This window comes from Podarcis vaucheri (assembly GCF_965113315.1).
Source record: "Podarcis vaucheri genome assembly, chromosome: 14".
Taxonomy (NCBI): domain Eukaryota; kingdom Metazoa; phylum Chordata; class Lepidosauria; order Squamata; family Lacertidae; genus Podarcis; species Podarcis vaucheri.
The window spans coordinates 54625057-54645253 of NC_138752.1; the positions used below are offsets into that span (position 1 = coordinate 54625057).

General features: G+C 50.3%; 2 protein-coding genes across 2 annotated transcripts in view; both read right to left on the reverse strand.

Annotated features, from left to right (window-relative positions):
• The window catches only part of MGRN1 (mahogunin ring finger 1), a gene marked incomplete at its 5' end in the record, with an annotated part of 82230 nt that overhangs the window by 29652 nt on the left and 32381 nt on the right, over positions 1–20197 (reverse strand). The window lies entirely within an intron of this gene.
• On the reverse strand, positions 580–18323 carry LOC309519009 (uncharacterized protein C16orf96). Its single transcript, XM_082199745.1, has 16 exons — positions 17580–18323; positions 16875–16979; positions 15901–15981; positions 14366–14440; positions 13258–13396; positions 11819–11892; positions 11557–11667; positions 10617–10691; positions 10292–10456; positions 9181–9299; positions 6167–6229; positions 5543–5629; positions 3736–3895; positions 2984–3083; positions 2533–2619; positions 580–1566 (listed from the first exon to the last, which is right to left on the reverse strand). The coding sequence occupies exons 1-16, from the start codon at positions 18003–18005 to the stop codon at positions 1421–1423; spliced, it is 2013 nt and encodes a 670-aa protein (XP_082055871.1). The 5' UTR covers positions 18006–18323; the 3' UTR covers positions 580–1420.

Consider the following 20197-nt stretch of genomic DNA (forward strand, 5'->3'; position numbering starts at 1 on the left):
GGGAGGGAGGGCTGAGTTCAGCTCTGCCCCCCCCCCCCGGCTGCTCATCCTCTTCTGCAGCCTGAGGTGAATTGGGAGGGTGTGGAAGGGGTTTTGTACCTTCGGCTCCCTTGCAGGGCTCTTGTGAGATTTCCCTGGAAGCCACCCCAATGGATTCTGCCACCTAAGGCAGCTACCTCAGTTGCCTCATGGGTGGGCCGGCTGTGGCCCCAACTCTGCTCCAGGCAACCTCCACTCCAGAGTTTCCTCCTAGGCCAGGATCCAGCCACATCTCTAGTCACATGGGGATGGGGAGGCTGTCATGCGCCTTCCGTGATGTGGGCGGAGGCTTCGCTGCTCTGCCCGTCGCGTCCAAAAGGGAAAGGGGCTGGGTCAGAGACCCCCTCCCCCAGCAAAGGATAGGAGAAGGGCCTGCGTGTATCTGCTGAGTGCTTGGGGCTAAGGGGGTCCTTCAAAGGGTGTCCCAGCCTCCCCACCCACCCCAATATACCCGCAAAGGAGGCCCAGTGGTTCCCACCCCCCACGCTCCAACTTCTGTGATCCTTGCCAAATGCGACAGGAGGAACGGCTGGCAGCAAATTAAGAAAACAGACAAAAAACTTTATGGGTTTCTTCCTCGCTCAACAATCTCTTAAGTCACACCCAAGGACAGAATCAGGAGTAGCTCCAGGGGGTCTCATAGGGGGGCATTTGGGGGTTTGTAGCCCTCCCTGGGAAGAACTGGGGGGGGGGCTGGCAGGCGGCAAGAGCTGGAGACAAGTTGGCACCAGCCTTTGCCCAGGGAATAAGGGGTATAATTCACATGCCCACAGATAAAGTGGGGAGGGGGGTCATTGCATGCACAGCTCACCTCCTTGCAAACTCCAGGAAATGCCCCCATTATTTTTCTCTCTCAGGAATCTAAAGCTCACCTTTCCCATTAAAGTAAGACTCATTCAGACAACCTCCAGCTTCCACTTTGTATGTGGGCATGCATGGATCCGTGGGGAGAGGGACGAGCTGCGTTGACTGCGGCCCCCAGGCAGGGGACAGGGCCTTCCAAAAGGGGCATTCTGGCAACTGGGTGGGGAGAGGCCCGGGGGCACCTGGCCGGACCCCCTCCCGCTCCTGGCTGGGGGCAAACACTGCCCCTGCCCTGCCAGCACCCGTGCTGCTCACCAACTGCTGCTGCTAAGCCCCCCCCCCCCAATCTCCCACAGGCAACTGGGCCTCTATAGGCAGCAGCTGGTGGCAGGTGGTGCCAGGGTTGGTTTTGCCTGCAGTGCCCCTCTCAGTTGGGCGGCGAAAGGGAAGGGCAGCCCTGGAGCTACTCCTGAGTCGCAGCCCCACCTGCCGGGGGAGGGGGGCACCCGCAATTAACACAAGGGAGGGGCGGGTGCTGCCTGGCAGAGCCGCCCAAGGGGCAAGCCACTGGCGCAGCTCACATGCCCGCCAACCTTCCACCGCTCTTGAAGTTGCTCTGGCTGAAGGTGGAGGCCACCGTCCCATCCACCGTCTCAAAGGTGATCTCCTGCTGCACCTGCAGCTGCTGCTGGCGTCCTGGCGCTATCCTTCGGACAGAAGGCACTGAGAAAGAGAGAGAAATCAGATGAAAACGATGTATCTAACCCCAAGGAAAATGGCTAAAGTGTACGAAAGAAATTCTGAAATGTGTTGGAAATGCAAAGAGAAAAGGGGCACTTTCTGTCATATGTGGTGGGCATGTACATTGGTAAAGGCTTTCTGGGAAATGATATATAATGAGTTAAAGAAAATGTTTAAAAAGACTTTGTCCAAAAACCAGAAGCCTTTTTACTAGGTATAATAAGTGAAGAGGTCCCAAGAGAAGATAAAAGACTTTTGATGTATGCAACGACGGCAGCGAGAATGCTACTAGCCCAGAGATGGAAGGATGGAGGAGTATCAACAAAAGAAGAATGACGGGAGTATGTGGAGATGGCGAAATTGACAGGGAAGATCCAAAACCAGGAAGATCAAGTATTTTCTAAAGACTGGAGTAAATTTGTAATTTATTTAAAAGACCACTGCAAACAGTTAAAATCTTTGGCAGGGATGTAAAGACACTTGTAATGTGGCATTTTTTTAATGGTAATTATGGTTATATAATAGATAGATAAGGGTAAAACATGCAGTAAATTTAATCTTAAAGATGGAACCCATGGAGGAAGGGAAGGTCTAAGGGTTCGAAAGAACTCTGTATTTTAATGTTTGAAATGGTTTTGTTTTATATGTATACAATTTTTCAAAAAATAAATAATAAAATAATTAAAGAGAGAGAGAGAGAGAGAGAGAGAAGCAACGGTCGTTTGTGCTTTCTGCTGCCATACGATTTAGCAACTGCAATACAGCCTTTGCTGGATCCATGCTCAAAGCACCCCTGCGGAGGAGGGATTCTCTTATTTGGCCCATTCCGCAGCTCCCGGCTGGTACCGCCCCCCACGGATCACGGCCTCTGAGTCCGATTCCAGCCCCTCTTCCCTGGTGCCCAGGTGCCAGTGTTCCCCCCAGCCCAGGCGGGCTTAGAAGACTCACATGCATAGGGCGAGGCGCTGACGTCGGCATAGGCAGAGCGGGCTCTCTCCATCCTGTTCCCCAGGGGGGGCCGGGGACACTTCAGGACTGGCAGGGGAGGGAAGCGAGAAGGCCGGTCAGCCCACCACCAAAAGCCCCTGAACCTGCTCCTCCTCATCCTCCCCTTCCCCAATGGTCGTCTGCTTGCTCACTCATCTGCCTCTTGCTCCAGCAGGAGAGGCAGTGTGGTGTAGTGGGTAGAGTTGGCACACTGGGAGACCAGGGGGAGAGCTGAGATACACTTCTTGGAGCCCCTGTTTTAATTCTGCTTCAAGCCAGTCATGGAAAAACCCATCAATAGAGAGAGAGACTAGGGGCCAGGTTCTTGTGCGGGTGAAGCTCCAGGCAGAAGGGCAACTGGACCCCCAAGAGGACTGCCATAGACGTGCCCACTGCCCCCAAAGTGCCGCACCTGCGAATTCCCTCTGGAGGGCGAGGGAGCGCTCGACTGCATGGGAGTCCACCCGGCCTTTGTAGAGGACGCCGTTGACACCAAGGATGTCCACCTCGGTCTGAAAGGGGGACAAAGGCTGTGAGAGAGGAGCTGAGCCAAGGCCCAGTAAGGACACAGCGGAGTGTGGGCAAAATGAAACAAATGGAGGCAGGGCCTTTCCAGTGTTGGCCCCTCCAGAGAGGTCAGCCTACACAATGACCTTTTTAGGCGCCGGGTGAAGACAGCGACAGTCGTAAATATTTCTTTTCGCTGCTTTTTGCTGGTTTAGGTTTTTAGTTTCAAGTTGCATTTTATGTGTTGTTTTTTTAGTTTTTACTCGTAAGCCACCAATAGGGCATTTATCACTAGGTGGCATATAAATATTGGGAATCACGAAACAAATGGACCCAACCCAGGCCCAACTACCAGCTCAGATCTCTTGAAGAAAGCATTACCACCAAATGCCTTCACAGAGGAGGAGAGAAGGACCAGCAGTCGAACCTCCACGTTCAGAGACAGTCTACCTCCCAGCATTTCCGGGGGCTTTGGCTTTTCAGCTGGGCTTGCCGGCTTCTTGGCCAGTCCTGCCTGACCACCAGCAGAAGGCTGGACTAGACAGGCCTTTGGTGCCCCAGATACAGTGCGGCCACCTTTAGCTGCTGCGGTCCTTCAGGCAGATCTCCCACCCAGCACCCTCCACCCGGCAGGCGGCTCGAGGTGTCCCAACTCACATTGTCGTAAGTGATGGCTGTCGGGTCTCCGTAGGGGTAGATGGTGGTGAGGTCCTGGGATCGGGTCAGGCGTTTGATGGTGCACGCTTGGTGGTGGGCCTGGCACTGCCAACAGGTCTGCGGGGGCCGGGCGCCACTGGCCTCGCTCGCCTCCCCGTCCCTGAGGAAAGAAGACCAGACCAGGGGGGTCAGCATCAAGGGCTGGAGACTGCCAGTCCCCTGGAGAATACCTTAACAGGATGCCGGCTACAAACCTCGTTTCACTGAACTATTCATTTTCCCCAGAAGGAAATAGAAAAAATCATAAACCTTAAATGACCAAAATTCACGGGAAGGGGGTAAAACTCCCCAAAATTCTGAAGTATTATAATCCTACCTTGACCTAGGTGAAGCAAAACGGATTAAGGACTCAAAGGTACAATTTCTAATACTGAATTTACAAAAAAGGTTTGAAAACCTAAATGGCAAGTTTTAGACAAAGCCCAACTTAGAGGAAGCCAAGCACAGTAATAAAGAGTTGAGGACTCAGCTATGAAAAGTCTAGTGTTGCCTTTACAAAATGGTTTAAAAAACTTAAATGGCACAAATTCAAAGAAAGGAATACAAGATAAGCTGTTTTAGATTTTAAACAAACTCAAGAACAGGGCTGAAACATTCCCATGGTCTAGATGTTACTGTTGATGTTAAATGGTCATTTAAGGTTTATGATTTTTTCTATTTCCTTCTGAGGAAACTGAATAGTTCAGTGAAACAAGATTTGTAGCCGGCATCCCGTTAAGGCTTTGTTCAATTTTAGGTTTTTCTAATTTTCCCCTTAAACTCTTTGATTTGTATTATTTAGTTTATTTTCATAAGATAATATTTCCAGTTGATTACTTCTCGTTTTAGGGATTTTCACAGTATTTCATTTGTTTTGTGCAATTTCTCGGTTCTGTGACTGTCTTTTTTCTACTAGCCCCCTGGACAATGGCACTCACCAGAGAGGTGCCGGAACTGAGTTCCTGTGAGTTCCACCTGAAGGGGGGAAAGCCCTGGCTCTGGGGACAGAAGGGACCCTGGAGAGAGGCTGGCCACCAGAAACAGGAAGATAAAATACATTGAACCAGAGAGGCTGAGGGCTTCTCCAAACCTCCTCTAGTCTCACTGCCTTTCCTCCAGGGAAAACTGCTCTTTAGCACTCAATCTGACGGAGCTCATGGAAGCTGGGTTTTCCGAAGGTTGCTGTTTGTTCTGGTTTAAAGGGAGAGGAGTGGGACGAGGGGGAAGCTGCTCAGACCCACGTCTAGAAATCACAGATGAAGTGGAAAACTGCCCAGACGAGGGTTGTCGTATTTCAAGAAGTATCCAGATACAAAAAGTTGTTGAGCTTTTTTTGGGGGGGGGGGTGGACCAGGACATTTCGGTGATTTTTAGAAATTTCCCCCGAATGGTAATTTTGCCACTGGAGTCCTGGATATGTCCGGGGGAAACTGGACATATGACCTGGGAGAAGTGGATGTCTGCAGCTCTAGATCTGGGGTGGGGGTGGGGTTCCCCTGTACAGGGTGCCAAGCCAAGGGGGTGCAAAATCGAGAACATCCTTAATTGAGAAGATCCATTTGGGGGGAGCCAAATCTTGGCCTTGCGCAGGGAGCCATATCATGAAAGATTACCCTTAAGTTTGGTTGAGCCCCGATTCTGCCTGCCTCTCAGTTACAGAAAGGGCCCAGGCCTCCTGTCCCCCCCCCTTAGCATCTCTCTGAGTGGGGTGATCAGCAGGGCTCACCAACCGCAACTCCCACCCCTCGCCGTAGTGCCCCCTCCTCACTTGCTCTGCAGCCGTGTCAGGTGTTCGTAGCCGCTGGCACTAGCCGGACGACGGCGTGCGCTGCCCTTCCGCATGGTCACCATGTGTCTGCAAAGAAGAAAAGAGAGGGGGGTGAGACGGGGGGGGCTGTTAGAATTCCTGTTTCGTGTCTGCAGTCATGGGATTGGTGTCTATCACATAACGGTGTACATTTTGACTCCACCGAGTGGGAAGTGACGGAAACAGGATGTTTGTGTTCCTGAAGTGGGACTATTTGTTCTTTTTCTCTTTGCTGCCTGATGCTGGAGAGAGAGGGAGCCATGTTGCAGTGCTCCATGTGTGTTTATATGTAAATAAAGTAGATTAGCCAAAATGCTGAGTTGCTGAGGTCTGTTATGCAACTGTGCAAACTCTGTGGATCCCTAAGTGTGCTGGTGTCTGTTGGCATTGGTTGCTGTGATGTTCGGGCTGAAGAAAGCTTTTGAAGCTCCCGAACAATCGACCAGGAGGGAGGGAACATGCCAGTCGGGCATGTGTCTCTACCAGGGTCCTACTCGAGTGTAGGCTGAACTCCTGGCTTTGCCTCCCCCGCAAAGCAGCCACCCTCCTCCCACCCTGCAAGGTACCAAGGGGGTCTGTACTCACGGCCCGGTCATCATGGTCACTGGCCGGTCGCAGGAGATGCACTTCACTCTCTCAAAGAGCTGTCTGAAAAGCACAAAGAGACCTGAGTTGACCACCTGAAGGACATCCTTTTACCATCCATCTTTCATGGAATAACCCTGAAGATGTCTCACGTGGCAGGTTGGGTGGGGGTCAGCACCCGCAGGGCCGGCAGAAGAAGCCAGCCCCCTTGGAGGTGAGCCTTTAATATGTCATTATATTTGTACTTCAAGTTCGATTTGGTAAATCTCCCCTGGAAAGGCTAATGTTTGATGCAACCGGTCTGGGAAAATTAATGAGCAGACGACCAGAATTGATTTCATCGGAACGGAGGGAAAATGGTGGCTGCCAGCAGCGAAAATACTTTTGGATTGATTTGGCAGAAATACCAGCGTGTGAGGAGATACTGCAAACGGACGGGGAATCATACACATAAAATTCACACAGAAACATATCATTGTTTACTTCAACTCGCTTGTGGGAACAACTCAGAGGCCGTGAAAGAAGGAATGTTAACAAAAGGCACTATTGGAAATGACTATCAAAAGCAGGAGATATGAGATGATCAGAGCCCCCCCCCCCGAACTTCAAGCATGGGAAGTCCCAATAAAAAAAGTATAATTCGGCAGAATATTTGGATTATTTGATATGTATATGTATAATCTGGAATACTTAATGTGATTTGATTGGATTGTTAAAATGGAAAACTTAATAAAAATGATTAAAAGAGAGAAAAGAACAAGCCAGCCCCCTTGCCAGCCTGCACTCTGCCACTCGGGCACCTGTGCCAAGCCCTGTTCCAGGAAAGTCCCTTCCCAGAGTGACAGCGAGGGCTCCGAGGACCAAGGGGGGGTGGCAGGCAGAAAGTGACAGAGGCTTGCTTTCTTCATATGCCGAGAGTGAGGCGAGCCCCTCTCGACCTGGAATGCAAGTCGTCAATTCCCAGGACAGCAAAAGGCAGACAGAAGCAGCTTTCAGACACACACACAGGGGAGGAGAGGCAAACTGGACGGAATGGCAGATGAAGGTGATCGACTACATGGGACTGGCTGAAATGACTGGCAGAATCCGAGACCAGGGGAAAGAGACGGCGGAAGAAGATTGGAAGAAATTTAAAATTTATCTTAAGAAATATTGTAAAATTAATGAGTGTTAAAATGTTGTGGTTATAGAAAGTAAGGGATTACAGCTGAAAAAGATTAAGTAAAAGAAAAGGAAACAATTGGATAAAATTAAGGGGGAGGATTTGCTGAAACAAATTTGGAAATTGGAATGCAGAAAGGGGAGGTATGGGGAAGTCGGTGAAGCAAGGTTTAAGGGGGAAAAAAGGATTTGAAATTATACATGTTTGTTTGTTTTTGTGTGTGTATGTTTGTATTGTGTAATATGTGTGTTTTTATAATTTGTGAAAATTTAATAAATATTTATTAAAAAAAAAAGAGAGGCAAACTGGACAATCTACTCATGAGTCTCCTCAGACTAGGAGGAGGAGCAGAATTCGGGCTTGGCGTCAGGCCAACAGAAGGCAGAGCAGATGGCGTATAACCTGTTGGAAAAGAGTCCACCCCCCAGTGGGATCAACTGACCCATCGAGTGAGGAAGATTGAGCTGTGTGCTCGGACTGAACTACTGTGTAAATACCAAGAAACCTGAAAGTTATAAAACCGCCAGCCTGCTGTTTCCTGATGTGAGAGGGAGATTGTAAATCCTGACACCCTGCAAGCCCTGGGGCAGATTTGCAGCGATGCTGCAAAAATAAACAAAAAATACTTACAAAAATGTATAGATTATTAAATAATATACAAATAGATCAAGGAATTAAAAGTAAGAATATGTTAAGATGGGAACAACATTTAGGTTATGAAATTGAATACAAAGATTGGGTTAAATTTTGGACAAAAAATATAAATTTTACGGCTTCTTATCAATTGAAAGAAATTTTATGAAGATGCATCATGGATCATATATGTCACCAGATAGGTTGGCAAAAATGAAAAAATAATAAGTGATAATAAGTGTTGGAGGTGTAATAGAATGATTGGAACATTATACCATGTGGTGGTCATGTCTGGAAATTAATAAATATTGGAATATGATACATGAGGAAATTAAAAAGCTAATAAAAACATCACATAATAAGAGAGCAGAATCATATTTATTAGGAATTTTGAATGGTGACATCCTGAATGACAAAATTAATATTTTATTGTACATGACAACAGCAGCAAGAATGTTAATAGCCAATAATTGGAAAGGGAAGTACGTTCCAATCAAAGAAGAATGACTGAATAAATTATGTGAATAATTGGAATTAGGAAAGCTGGCTGATTTGATAAGACAAAAACCAAAAAATATAATCCAGAAACAATGGAAATGTTTAAATGATTATTTATGTAGACAAAGATTAAGTGTAAGGTATTGGTTGTGTTTAGAATAGATTTAGGAAAGATTTAGAAAACTTATTGATTAGAATATTTGTATGAGATTGTATGGGAAAAATGCAGAATAACAGATACAATTTTGCTTAAAATGTATATAGGAAGTGCAGTATAAGCGATGGAAGTCAATCAGTGAAATTTTATTATTGAGATATTTGTAGAATAAATTTGGAATAAATTCTTCCAATTTTTCTTCTTCTTTTTCTCCTTATTTTTTCTTTTTCTTTTTTCTTTTCTTCCTTTTTTATATATGTGTGCTTATCTGAAATATATATGTATGTATGTATTTGCAGTATTTTGCTTGTATTTTGTAATAGTTATGTTAAAATTTATTTATTTTTAAAAATGAAAGTTATAAAACCGCCAGCCTGCTGTGTCTTGGTGTGAGAGGGAGATTAAAAATCCTGACACCCTGCAAGCCTTCAGGCAGATTTGCAGCGGTGCTGCAAAAATTGGTGGCCGCTGGCACTGCAGAGGGGATGCCCTTGGCCTGCCTCTCACGACAATGGAGAGAAGATGCTCAGCCCCAGCTTCCCTGCCAACCCCCCCCCCACTCACTTCTTAAAGCCGGCGGCACTGTCTGCGTCAAAGCGGGGCCCCTCGCTCAGGTACTTCTTGATGACCTGCCACACCTGCTCCAGCTGCCGGCTCAGAGGGTCCAGGGCCATGCGGTCCAGCTGTGGGGAGGTGGCAGGAGTGAGCCAGTGGTCAGTCGCACTGTGCACGTCGGAGTTAACGCTTTATTAGCAAGGCCAGGATCCGCACAGACTTGGCGGAATGTCTGGCCAAATGAGCACAACAGCTCATCCACAGTAGGTCTTGCCCTTCCCCACGGATCAGTGGCCGAGACTAAAGGTCGAGATGATATACGCATTTTAGTAACAACGTCCCCACATCTGACTATGTCTCCTCCTCTCCAGGGTTTCCCCCAAGCAATCTGAGACTATGCCTGTGTGAAGCTAACTTCTCCTCCGCCCTCTTCATGCCTCTCCTGGTTCTGGGAGACCAGCAGGAGTTGCAGCAGGAGAGGGAGACCCCTGTGCCTCTTCACCAGCCGGACTCATCTCTGCTTCTTGGCCTCCCTCCTCTCCTGTTTCAGCTTCTGCCTCTGATTCTGGGCTGCCTCTGATTCTGCCACTGACTCTCCCAGCTCACACAGCCCTGTTCCTTCTTCTGACACCTCCTCCCAGTCTTCTCCCTCTGACACCGCATCATCATCCCACTGCCACTCCCTGGGCTCTGAGCCTTCGTCCCTTGGGGGTTGCCCAGCTACTCCCTCCCAACTTTCCTCTGCGTCCAACCAGCCCATGACACCAGGCAAGGAACGCCAGGAGGTTTTGAGCCCTGGGAATGCAGGCTGGGAACTTTGCCCACCGCTAAGGATGTCTGCCAGGGCTGGGCCACCCAGGAGGCAGACGGAGACATTTGCCTCAGACGGCGAATTCCAAGGAGCGCTTCCATAGGCGCCCCTCCGCTGCCAGAGAAGCAACTGCGGTGGTTTCCGGGTTCCAATGAGATCTCGCAAGAGCCGTGCAGAATCACACGGAGGCCTCCGCTCTCGCAAGGTCTTGCTGGAACCCGGAAACCCCAGGATCCCAGTAAGCGAGGCCTCAGCCGGGCTGCCCCTGATGCCCGCCTGCGCTCGGTGGCTCGGCCGGGAGGGCGTCACCTTGCAGTCCATGTCGATGAAGAGCTTCTCCAGGGCCTTCTGCCAGTCCTTGTCCTGCAGGGACATCTTTTGCAGCAGCTCCTGCATCATCTCGCTCAGCTGGGCGGTGGCCGACTGCAGCTCCACATGGTTCACCTTGGCCTCCAGCTGGCTCTTGTCGGCTTTCTGCGGGGAGAAGCAGCAAGGCCCTCCAGCAGCAGGGGGGCCAAGGAAGGCAACCCTCCCCTAGAGGCTAAGCTCTCAGAGTGGGAAGGGCCCCGTCACTCAGACCATGCGCCTCCCCTGGAGGCAAGAGCCCGCTCCCAGCTCCACGTGGTCCACTTACCACGTTCATCTCTTCCTGGATCAGGGCTTTGTCTGCTTTTGTGATATCCAGCTGCTCCAACATGATGCGCATGGTCTGTGCACAGGAACAGAAGCCATACTTGACACCGGCATTTATGCCCCGAGATTATTCGGAACACACATGTGTGTGTCCAGGCACCGGGGATTTTTGCACAAGTTTTAAAGTGATATTTTTCATTATACAATATAGTAAAAAAAACAATCTAAGCAAGAGTAAAACAAAAAGAGAGAAGAGGAGGTAAAAAAAAAAATGCAAAGCCCTCTCTCAGGGGTAAATCTTAACCTTTGCCTCACCCAAAGGGGGTGGACCCTCTCAGATCTTCCCTTTATTCTCCCAGCTTCCCACCCTGGGAGATCTTCCCTGCCTCTCACACAGGCATTGGCTGGCAGCAGGGTAGTTGATCCAGTGTATGTTGGCCGTGAAAAAGGCAAATTCCAGCTCAGACCACATGGCTTTTACAAGCCATTCTTGTGTTTCTATATCAATAATATAGGAACTTTCACCACTGAACTAAACCAAGTTGTACTGCCTTGTTTTCTGGCTGATGTATGGAAAGGTGCATGAAATAGACCTTTGGAGAGCATGTAAGTAAACCATTTTCAACTCACCCAATGTGTGATCTTTTTCTATGCTAGGCGAAGAGGGGAACTTCAGAAGAGACTTAGAAGGGCATATTGTAACAGCCTATATAATATCACCAAACTTTGCTGTATATTTTGTGATTTTAAAACTCTGCTGGGGCTCTCTTACCAAAGAGTACCGGTACTTGCCCCAAATTTGGATCCTGGCATCCAGGAATTCTCTTTTTATACCCTATATTCCCCTTGCCATCAGCAGTGACGGCTATTGATAGCTACTAGCTAGACGGACCCCCTTCTTATTTCCTTACAGAGTTTCCCAGGTGAGTGACGCTGCTCACCTGGATGTCTGACGTGCTCTTCATCATCCTCTCCATGCCTGTCTGCAGCTTCTCGCACTGATCCTTCAGTATCTGCATCTGATCCATGGTGCCCTTCAGCGATTCCTTGCCCTGGGGAAAGCAAGCAAAGGAGCTGGGAGACTCAGCAGGTGCACCCATGGATTCTACCGGGTGCCCACCCACCTGGCAGGCAACAGCTGGGTGGTGTGGGGGACCTTTTTGAGCGCCCCCTTCCCCTCCTGCCCCCTGCTCCAAAAGTCACCTTCTCAGCCTGACTTTGGATCCAATTTATTCGCTCTAGCAGAGACTCCATTTCAGGTGGTTCTCCAGAAAGGCCTGCAAGCAGAAAGGAGGCTCACAGCTGGGCTGCCTCATCCTCCAAATTTCTGGAGGAGAGAGCAAGTGATGGCTCCTAGTCACCATGCCCTCCACAGTCAGAGGCAGCCACACTTTTGAATCCCAGTGTATGGAAACTGCAGGAAGGAAAAGTTGCTCTTCTATGTGGGATGTGATACATAAGTAGCAGTCAAGTACAACATTCCTTGTTTTCCTAGAGTGGACATGCGGGGGAGTGTTTGGACCAGCCAGTCGAAAACTTCCTGTTTCCTCCTGGCCTGGAGCATCCTTCCCCTTGCATGTGACCAGAGGTGGGCGTGACCTTACCTGTCCAGGTAACAAAAGGACAAGGCACACAGCACCCTCTCTCTTTTTTATTTCCTCCGTCGTTGGAGTAGGTTTTTTAATAGAGATGCTCTGTTGGCTTCCAGAAGACACTGGGATTGTCCCCACATGGGATAGATCCACATGTATATACTTTGTAACTAAGTCTGCCTTCAGGGATCCAACTGTGAACTGATGATGTGAGTAAACTACTTTTATATACTTTACACAAGATTGTGGTGTGTTCATTCTTTTAAGAGGGATATAAGGGGACTTGCCAGGAACCTAATAGTGAGAGGCTTACACGAGCCTGCAACCAGCTATCTGCTGTGCGTTTAACAGGGGAATGTAAAACTCTGCTAAGTGAAGGAACTTGCTAGCGCAAGTTAGGAAGGATATTAATGAACAATATATCCTCTCCCACACTGCTCAGGTCCTGCTTACTGGTTTCCCTGTGGGGCACCTGTTTGGCCACTGGGAGAACAGGAGGCTGGGCTGGATGGGCCATTGCTCTGACTCTGGAGGAGCCAAGGTCACTGTAACAGAGGGTGCCTCTGGGCATGCAGAGAGCGCATCGCCGCACTTGGCCCCTGAGCTCGGCTCCAGACCGGCCCACCAGCTGATGAGAAGAAGAAGAAGAGGAGGAGTTTGGATTTGATATCCCGCTTTATCACTACCCAAAGCGGCTAACATTCTCCTTTCCCTTCCTCCCCCACAACAAACACTCTGTGAGGTGAGTGAGGCTGAGAGACTTCAAAGAAGTGTGACTGGCCCAAGGTCACCCAGCAGCTGCATGTGGAGGAGCGGGGAATCGAACCCGGTTCACCAGATTACGAGTCCACCGCTCTGAACCACTACACCACACTGGCTCTCTGGGGTGGGTGGGTGGGTGTGCCTTGCAATTCCGCCCCGGATGTGTTGGTGGGGCCTCTGGGTCAGAAGGTGTCAGCCCCAACTGGGTACTGCTCCCCACCCCCAGTATATGGCTCTTCCTTCCCACTGCCACGCTTGGGGTGGGTGTGGGGTCGCCCAAGGACTCACCCCGAAGGCCAGCTTGCTTCATCTGCTCCTCCAGCTGAGTGATTTGGGCCAGGAGCACTTCGTGCTTCCTGGGCAGCTGTCCCAGGGTAGCCAGCACTTCCCGGGACGACTTCTCCAAGCCCTCTGGGTCGGCGTAGCTCTGCAACACAAGCACGTGTGTGGGAGAGAGCGTGGAGTGGGTGAGCTGAGAACGCCTGCCTGGCATGCAGAACGTCCTGAGTTCAATCCCTGGGCTGGGAGAGACCCAGAGAGCCACTGCTGCCCGCCAGAGCAGACAAAACTGGGCTGGGTGGAGCGAGGGTCTGACTGCAAAGGGCTCTCACTGTCAGAAAGTTCTGGCCTAAGGGCCAGATGTGGCGGACCAGGAGAAGCAGCCTTCTGCGGAATAGCCTGGCCTTTGCAATTGCACCAGAGACACGGCTGCTTCCATGATGCTATGGGTGGCCGTGGCAATGGGAAGAGGCTTGGTCAGCCTTCCATGGACTGACCAGGGGGAGGGACGGAGGAAAGGCCCCCTGCCCCCGGAGGCAGCCACAGGAGCTGGCTGAGTTTCTTGACCTCCCATGGCAAACGTAGACTCAAGTGGCACAGGGCTGCCATATTTCAAACGGTGAAAACCCAGAGAGAAAAGTGGTTGAGCTCCCCCCCCCCCGGCCTGGATACTCCTAGAGACAGCCTATATTTAAAAACGTAGCTCTTTTTTGGGGGTGGGGGTGTTATTGGGTTATTGTTTTGATTTTGCTCTTATATATTGTGGTCTTTTCTGTGAACCGCCCTGAGACCTCCGGGTACAGGGCGGTATATAAATAAAATAATAAATCAATATTCCAGATAAGTTTGGGAAATTTGGGACGTGTGGCAACCCTGGACTGGCAGGGGCTCTCAGGGCTGGTGGGCAGGGAGGGGTCTTCCCTGCCACTCCCTTCTAGTGGAGGTGTGCCAAGGGGGTACCTTCTGCATGCCCAACAGGGATCCTGCTGCCTCTGCACTGAGGGTCTCCTCCCCACTCCCTTTTCCATGGGGCTGCAAGATCTCATGCGAGGGCCGCCAGGGCGTGGGGGCTGGGAACCTGCCTTCCTGCTCCCCCCTCCTCTGTCCCCGCACTCACCTTTCCCGTGAGCATCTCGCAGAGGGAGCTCCAGCGCACCAGGTCCGAAGCATCTGCCAAGGAGCCCAATCTCCCCTGCGTTGGGAAAGGAGCAGGTGAGGACCTGCGCGGGAAAGGCCATCGCTCACGGCCCAGCCTGGGAGCAATAAAGAAACCAGGGGACTCCCCCCACACCATCCCATGCAGGCAAGCTCAGCTTGGCTAAGCGGTCCTCCCGTATCGCCAGCCTCTGTGCATGAGCCACACTGAGCCACTTGTCTTGGCAGGGAGACTGGGCCCAGTGAGGGGCAGCAACGCTCGCTTCTCTGCCCCCCACTGCTGTCTGCTCTGCTGTGCTGCTTTGTGGAAGGGCCCCTGATTAATAATAATAATAATAATAAATTTTATTTTTACCCCGACCTCCCCGCCCGGAGCCGGGCTCAGGGTGGCTAACACCAGTAAAATTACAGTAAAATCATAATAGGAAAAAAAACCAATTTAAAATACGGGTTAAAATGCAATTTAAAATGCAGCCTCATTTTAAAGGTAGCCCATAGATCAAAACCATAAGGGGAGGGAAACAGAAGGGTCAGACTGAGTCCAAACCAAAGGCCAGGCGGAACAGCTCTGTCTTGCAGGCCCTGCGGAAAGATGTCAAGTCCCGCAGGGCCCTAGTCTCTTGTAACAGAGCGTTTCACCAAGTCGGGGCCAGTACTGAAAAGGCCCTGGCCCTAGTTGAGACCAATCTAACCACCTTGCGATGGGGAATGGGAAAAGGGGGGGGAATAATGAATATGATATGTTTTGATATTCTGTTATGTTGAAATTGTTAATAAAAAATTTAAGAAAAGAGAGAGACAGAGGTGTATTGTGCTCAGAGCAAGCTGTGGGTGTCCTGGGCTCACATTCAAGGCTGGCTGGTCCCCCATCTAAAACATGGACAAATCCTGCCTCTGGGGAAGGAAGTGGGTCTGCCTGGAAACTGCAGGAGGGGAGAGGATGGCTGTGCTTGTGGCTTTCCCAGAAGAGGCCCCTGGTTGGCCCCTGTGAGAACAGGACGCTGGAGTAGATGGGTCACTTTTTCAGCAGGTCCTTTTTACCCTCTTAGGCTCAGAGGCAGCTTTGAGAAAAGCCGCCTGGTCCCAGGAGGCTGGAAGGCAGGCATCGCTCTTGTCCTGCATTTCTTCTTCTCGGCTCCAAACACACAAGCAGCATTTAGGGCTCCTTTCCAGCCTCAGCACAGAGCAAGAGCATCTTCTCCACTGTTGTGTACTGAGTTGAATAGGATCCAGAATGCAGCAGTCTGATTGGTCCACAGGAGCCACCCAATCCAGCTCCAGGTGGAATTGAATCCGCGCCCTGATTGGCCTACAGGAGAATCCCGGAATTAGCCAATCACGTGGGGCCTATTGTGTAAATAATATATATAAAGCAGACACTTTGCATTCCTCACTACTATGAGCTGGATAAAGAGCATGAAATCCACACTCAACTCCGAGTATATTTCATCCGCTTTCGCGATGTAGGGCAGGGCGGGTCAGGGAAGTTGCACTCACCAATTGCTCCCTGATCCCGTCCATCTTTCTGGCCTGCTCATCTAATCGGGTGAGCTGCTCCCTCATTTCGTCAACGTTGAGCTGTTTATTTATCACATGGTTATTATGTAATAATAGTAAGTGGTATCAACTTTGGTCTCTAAGCATCTTACATAAAAGCCGTGAGCCAAACAATGGCATTGAGAATCCCACATCCACACTCTCCCGCCGTAACGCTCCGGAAGGGCAGCGTGGGTCAGGAGGACTCAAGCCCCAAAACCAGACCTTGGCTGAAATGGGTCCTGGGAATGAGTTCCCTCCAACAGCATCTGCAGCTGAACTGCTGCCACTTCTTTGCCTCACCCCCCAAAAAGTGTATTGGTGATCCGGGTGGCACTCGGAGCGGCACAGAGGTGGGCGGTTTTGCCCACAAAGTACCTTGCAAAATTGTCTCTGGGGGTTTCAGAGTTAGGCTCTCCAAGGCAGATGAAAGCAACCATTGCATAGCTTGGAAGACCTCCATTGGGTGGATAGTTGAAGATGCAATGAAGGTGACAAAGAAGGCCACGTTTGCGGCCTCCCCTGCCAAGAACTCCATGCTCTTAGGCGTGTCTGGTGGCCCTTGCAAGACTTGCGCCCCAGCCATCTTTGGGTCTGATCATGACCTCATAAACCAGGGGGCTGCCCCTGCTCTGGAGGGCTGGAGAGGGGACTCGGGTGCATCTGTGCCAATGGCCCACTGTGCCTTGCCATTAAAACAGAATAGGTGGACTTTCTACAAGAGTAGAAAGAGGAGCTCTGAGCATGTCCAGAGTGCCTCCCCTTGCCAGCTGAGTAACCACAGTTGGGCTGTATATCTCTGAGAGGCACCTCTGGGGGCCTAGCCCAGGCAGGCTTCATTCACAGGGACCCCCTCGTTTTGAAAGAAAAATGCCCTCTGCCCCACTGCAAGATGCCCCTTTCTGATGTCATCTCCACCTTCTGGGGATACTCACTTTGGTGAAGTGCTCCTTCAGCTGCCCCAGCTCTCCTTGAAAGCCCTCTGTGGCTGTTTGCAGGGTGCAGATGTTGTTCAGCAGCTCCTGCAAGGTAGTCATGGCCTGGACAGGACAGAGAGGGAGTTAGTGACGGCTGGAACCAGACGAAGACACCTAGGGAGATCATCGGCAGGAGTGCTGGGCAGAGCTGGCCATTGATAGGAACTATGGAAAGTGTTCTCAGTCTACACACACACACACACACACACACACACACACACACACACACCTTTTCTGCAAAGCTCAGGCCCTCTCCTGTTCAAGCCACCCATTTCTGCTCTTGGTCCTCATCCGCATGCAGACCTTTGAGTTCAGAAGTCGGATATGGACCAGGAATGGGGAGCCCAGGACCCTCCAGATGTTCTTGGGTCACAACGTCCCTGGAATGTGGCCTGTGCTGGCTGGCGCTGATGGGATCCAGAGTCCAGCAACTTCAGGAGGCCTCACCCATCCCTGCCCTCAGGGGCTTGGCTACACCTTCCACAGGGTCAGGGCCATTTCCAGACCACCATCTGATCATGAATGGTGGGCCATTGCAAACATCACGGCCCCTTCTCTTTTGCAGGTAGTGGGGCAGGGGGGCCACATCCAGGTGTGCTGCGCCAGCTGCCCAGGAAAAAGAGTAAGGAAAGAAGGCGCCTCTCTACTTTCGGGGAGACTCACCTTGGTCATCCCGGCCTCGTTCATTTCCATCTTCTTCTTCAGCTGCATAATCTGCCACATGTCCTGGGCCGGCTGGGCAGCTGCTCCTTGGCTGCGGGCCAGCAGCTCGGCGGTGGTGGGAGCCTCGTTCAGGAAATTCAGCTGCTTCTCAAGCGCCACAACCCTGTCGTGCAGCTGGTGGAAGATAGAGCTGGATTTCTTGGCCGGCTGGACCACTTCGGAGGTCGCCACGCTTGTGGCCAGGTCTTTCGGGGGCTTGATGAAGTCCAGCTCGTCGTCTGTGATTTCCTTCTTCATGTCTTTCAAGTTGAGGTGATCCAAGAGGCTGTGCAGGAACAAATGGAGGGCGTTGAAGTTGACATTGCCCAGTTCTGGTGTCCCAATGGCCAGGTTGATCAGCTCTGCAAAGGAGATGCTGTGGGTCATGATTCTTCTGGCAGCCGGCCTCCGAAGAGCCGGGTATCGAGATTTCCACCCTGAGGTTAGCTAGTTGTCTTGGGAACGGGACAGCAACACAGCCCAGTAGGTTCTGAGTTAATCAGTCACTGAGAATGTGCGCATGGGATTCATCCAGGGAAAACACCGTCAGGCTTGCTGCTCAGAGTTCTGCTCAGCGCGGAAAGTTTCTGCTGGTTGCTAGGAGATGCCGGAACACGGGGAGATCTGGAAGATGGGCAGCGCAGGCAGGGAACCAGCCGAGCCTGTCGTGAATCACGGCAGTACTTGGATAGAAGCCAGATTAGCCACATACTCAAACAGCATTTAGTACCAAGGGAAGGTGCTCTTGGAAATGAGCGAGGGAGGGGGCTGGAAGATGGGGGGGTGTTTTGCCTTGGCACCCTGGGAGCTGGACGGAGGCTGGCAAGTCGCACTCCTTCCCCTGGTGCCCACCAAACTAGAGCCACTGGCAAGTTCAAACCCAGCTGCTGCTCCTGGCAGAGCCAGGAAACCTTTTCCTTAATGTCTTTTTTTTTGTTTTAATTATACTTTTCAGGTTTATACATTTCATTAATTTTACAATCATTTTAACATTTCCAAGCTTGACTTCCTTCCCCCTCTTTCTGCAGTTCCTTAAATTTATTTTTGAATATCTTCTGCATATCCAAATTCATTTAATTATCAACTTTAAATACATACTCTTATGAAACTGCAGGTTGTTACAATAATCCTGCCAGTCTATCTGTTTGCAATTTATATGTAAATATTCAATAAACAATTTCCATTCTTTTATTAAAAGTTTGTTATCTTGATTTCTTCTTCTTCAGGTAAGTTTTGCCATTTCTGCATATTCCATAAGTTTTTGTATCCATTCTTCCTTTGCTGGGACTTCTGCTTCTTTCCATTTTGGGGCGAGTAGCATTCTTGCTGCTGTAGTCGCATACATTAATAAAATTCTATACAATTTAAGGAGTTCTGTCCCTATAATTCTCAAGAGAAAAGCTTCTGTTGTTTTTTGTTTTTTTACAGAGGTTATTTTAAACATCCTTTTCAATTCCATTATATATCATTTTCCTTAATGTCTTCAGAATTGTTTGGTTGACGAACTGCTCAGCTTGCAATTGATCAGACCAGAAAACGAGAAATAAAATTAAAATATATATCCAAAGTAAGAATTTAAGAAGCTGCTGCTGGATGAGGCCAATGGCAGGATCTGAACACAACAGCCCTCCCCAAGCCTGTGATCTACAACACTGCTGCCTCTAACTGTGAAGGCGACAGAGGCATCGTGACTAGTAGTAGCCAACGACAGCCCTCTCCTCCATTAATTTGCCCAGTCCTTTAAAAAAAGGACGAGGGTGGTGCTGTGGGTTAAACCACAGAGCCTAGGACTTGCTGATCAGAAGGTCGGCGGTTCGAATCCCTGCAACAGGGTGAGCTCCCATTGCTCGGTCCCTTCTCCTGCCCACCTAGCAGTTCGAAAGCACGTCAAAGTGCAAGTAGATCAATAGGTACCACTCCGGCGGGAAGGTAAACGGCGTTTCCGTGCGCTGCTCTGGTTCGCCAGAAGTGGCTTAGTCATGCTGGCCACATGACCCGGAAGCTGTCTGCGGAAAAATGCCGGCTCCAAAGCGCACAACCCCAGAGTCGTACACGACTGGACCTAATGGTCAGGGGTCCCTTTACCTTTTAAAAAGCCATCCAAGTTGGTCATCTCCGCCTCCTGTGGCAGAGAGTTCCACAGACTCAGGAGAGATAAAGGAAGTCCTTCTTAATGCACCGCAGAGTTAAAACTATGGAACTCCCTCCCACAGGAGGCAGCCTTTAAAAGAGGATTGGGCAAAATCACGGAGGTGGCTAGTAATGGCTACTAACCAGGATGCAGAGGCGCTGCCTGGCCGGACCCTGACACAACACAGGTGTTGGTCCTGCAGAGAAGGGCAGTTGGCCTGATCCAGGAGCAGGCTACTCTGATTCTCCTAGGTTGTTAAAGAAACGAACAGCTGCTCCCTCTCAGTCGCTATTCCAGGTGGGGAGGGAATCACAGGATCGCAGACTTGGAAGGGATCCCGGTGATCGACTCGTCCAACCCGGCGCAGTGCAGGAGTCTTTTGCCTGAGGTGGGTCTCCCTGGAATTGAGAGTCCCTCATGACAAGCGATCCCAGCTTTTGCTGCAATT

Excerpts from the sequence above, each read along its gene's own strand:
- LOC309519009 (XM_082199745.1), bottom strand. The coding sequence starts at position 18,005 with ATGACCCACAGCATCTCCTTTGCAGAGCTGATCAACCTGGCCATTGGG. Across the intron at positions 10,692-11,556 it reads AGAGCACGTCAGACATCCAG|ACCATGCGCATCATGTTGGA; the intron begins GTGAGCAGCGTC and ends TCCTGTGCACAG. Across the intron at positions 1,567-2,532 it reads CAGCGCCTCGCCCTATGCAT|TGCCTTCTGTCCGAAGGATA; the intron begins GTGAGTCTTCTA and ends TCTCTTTCTCAG.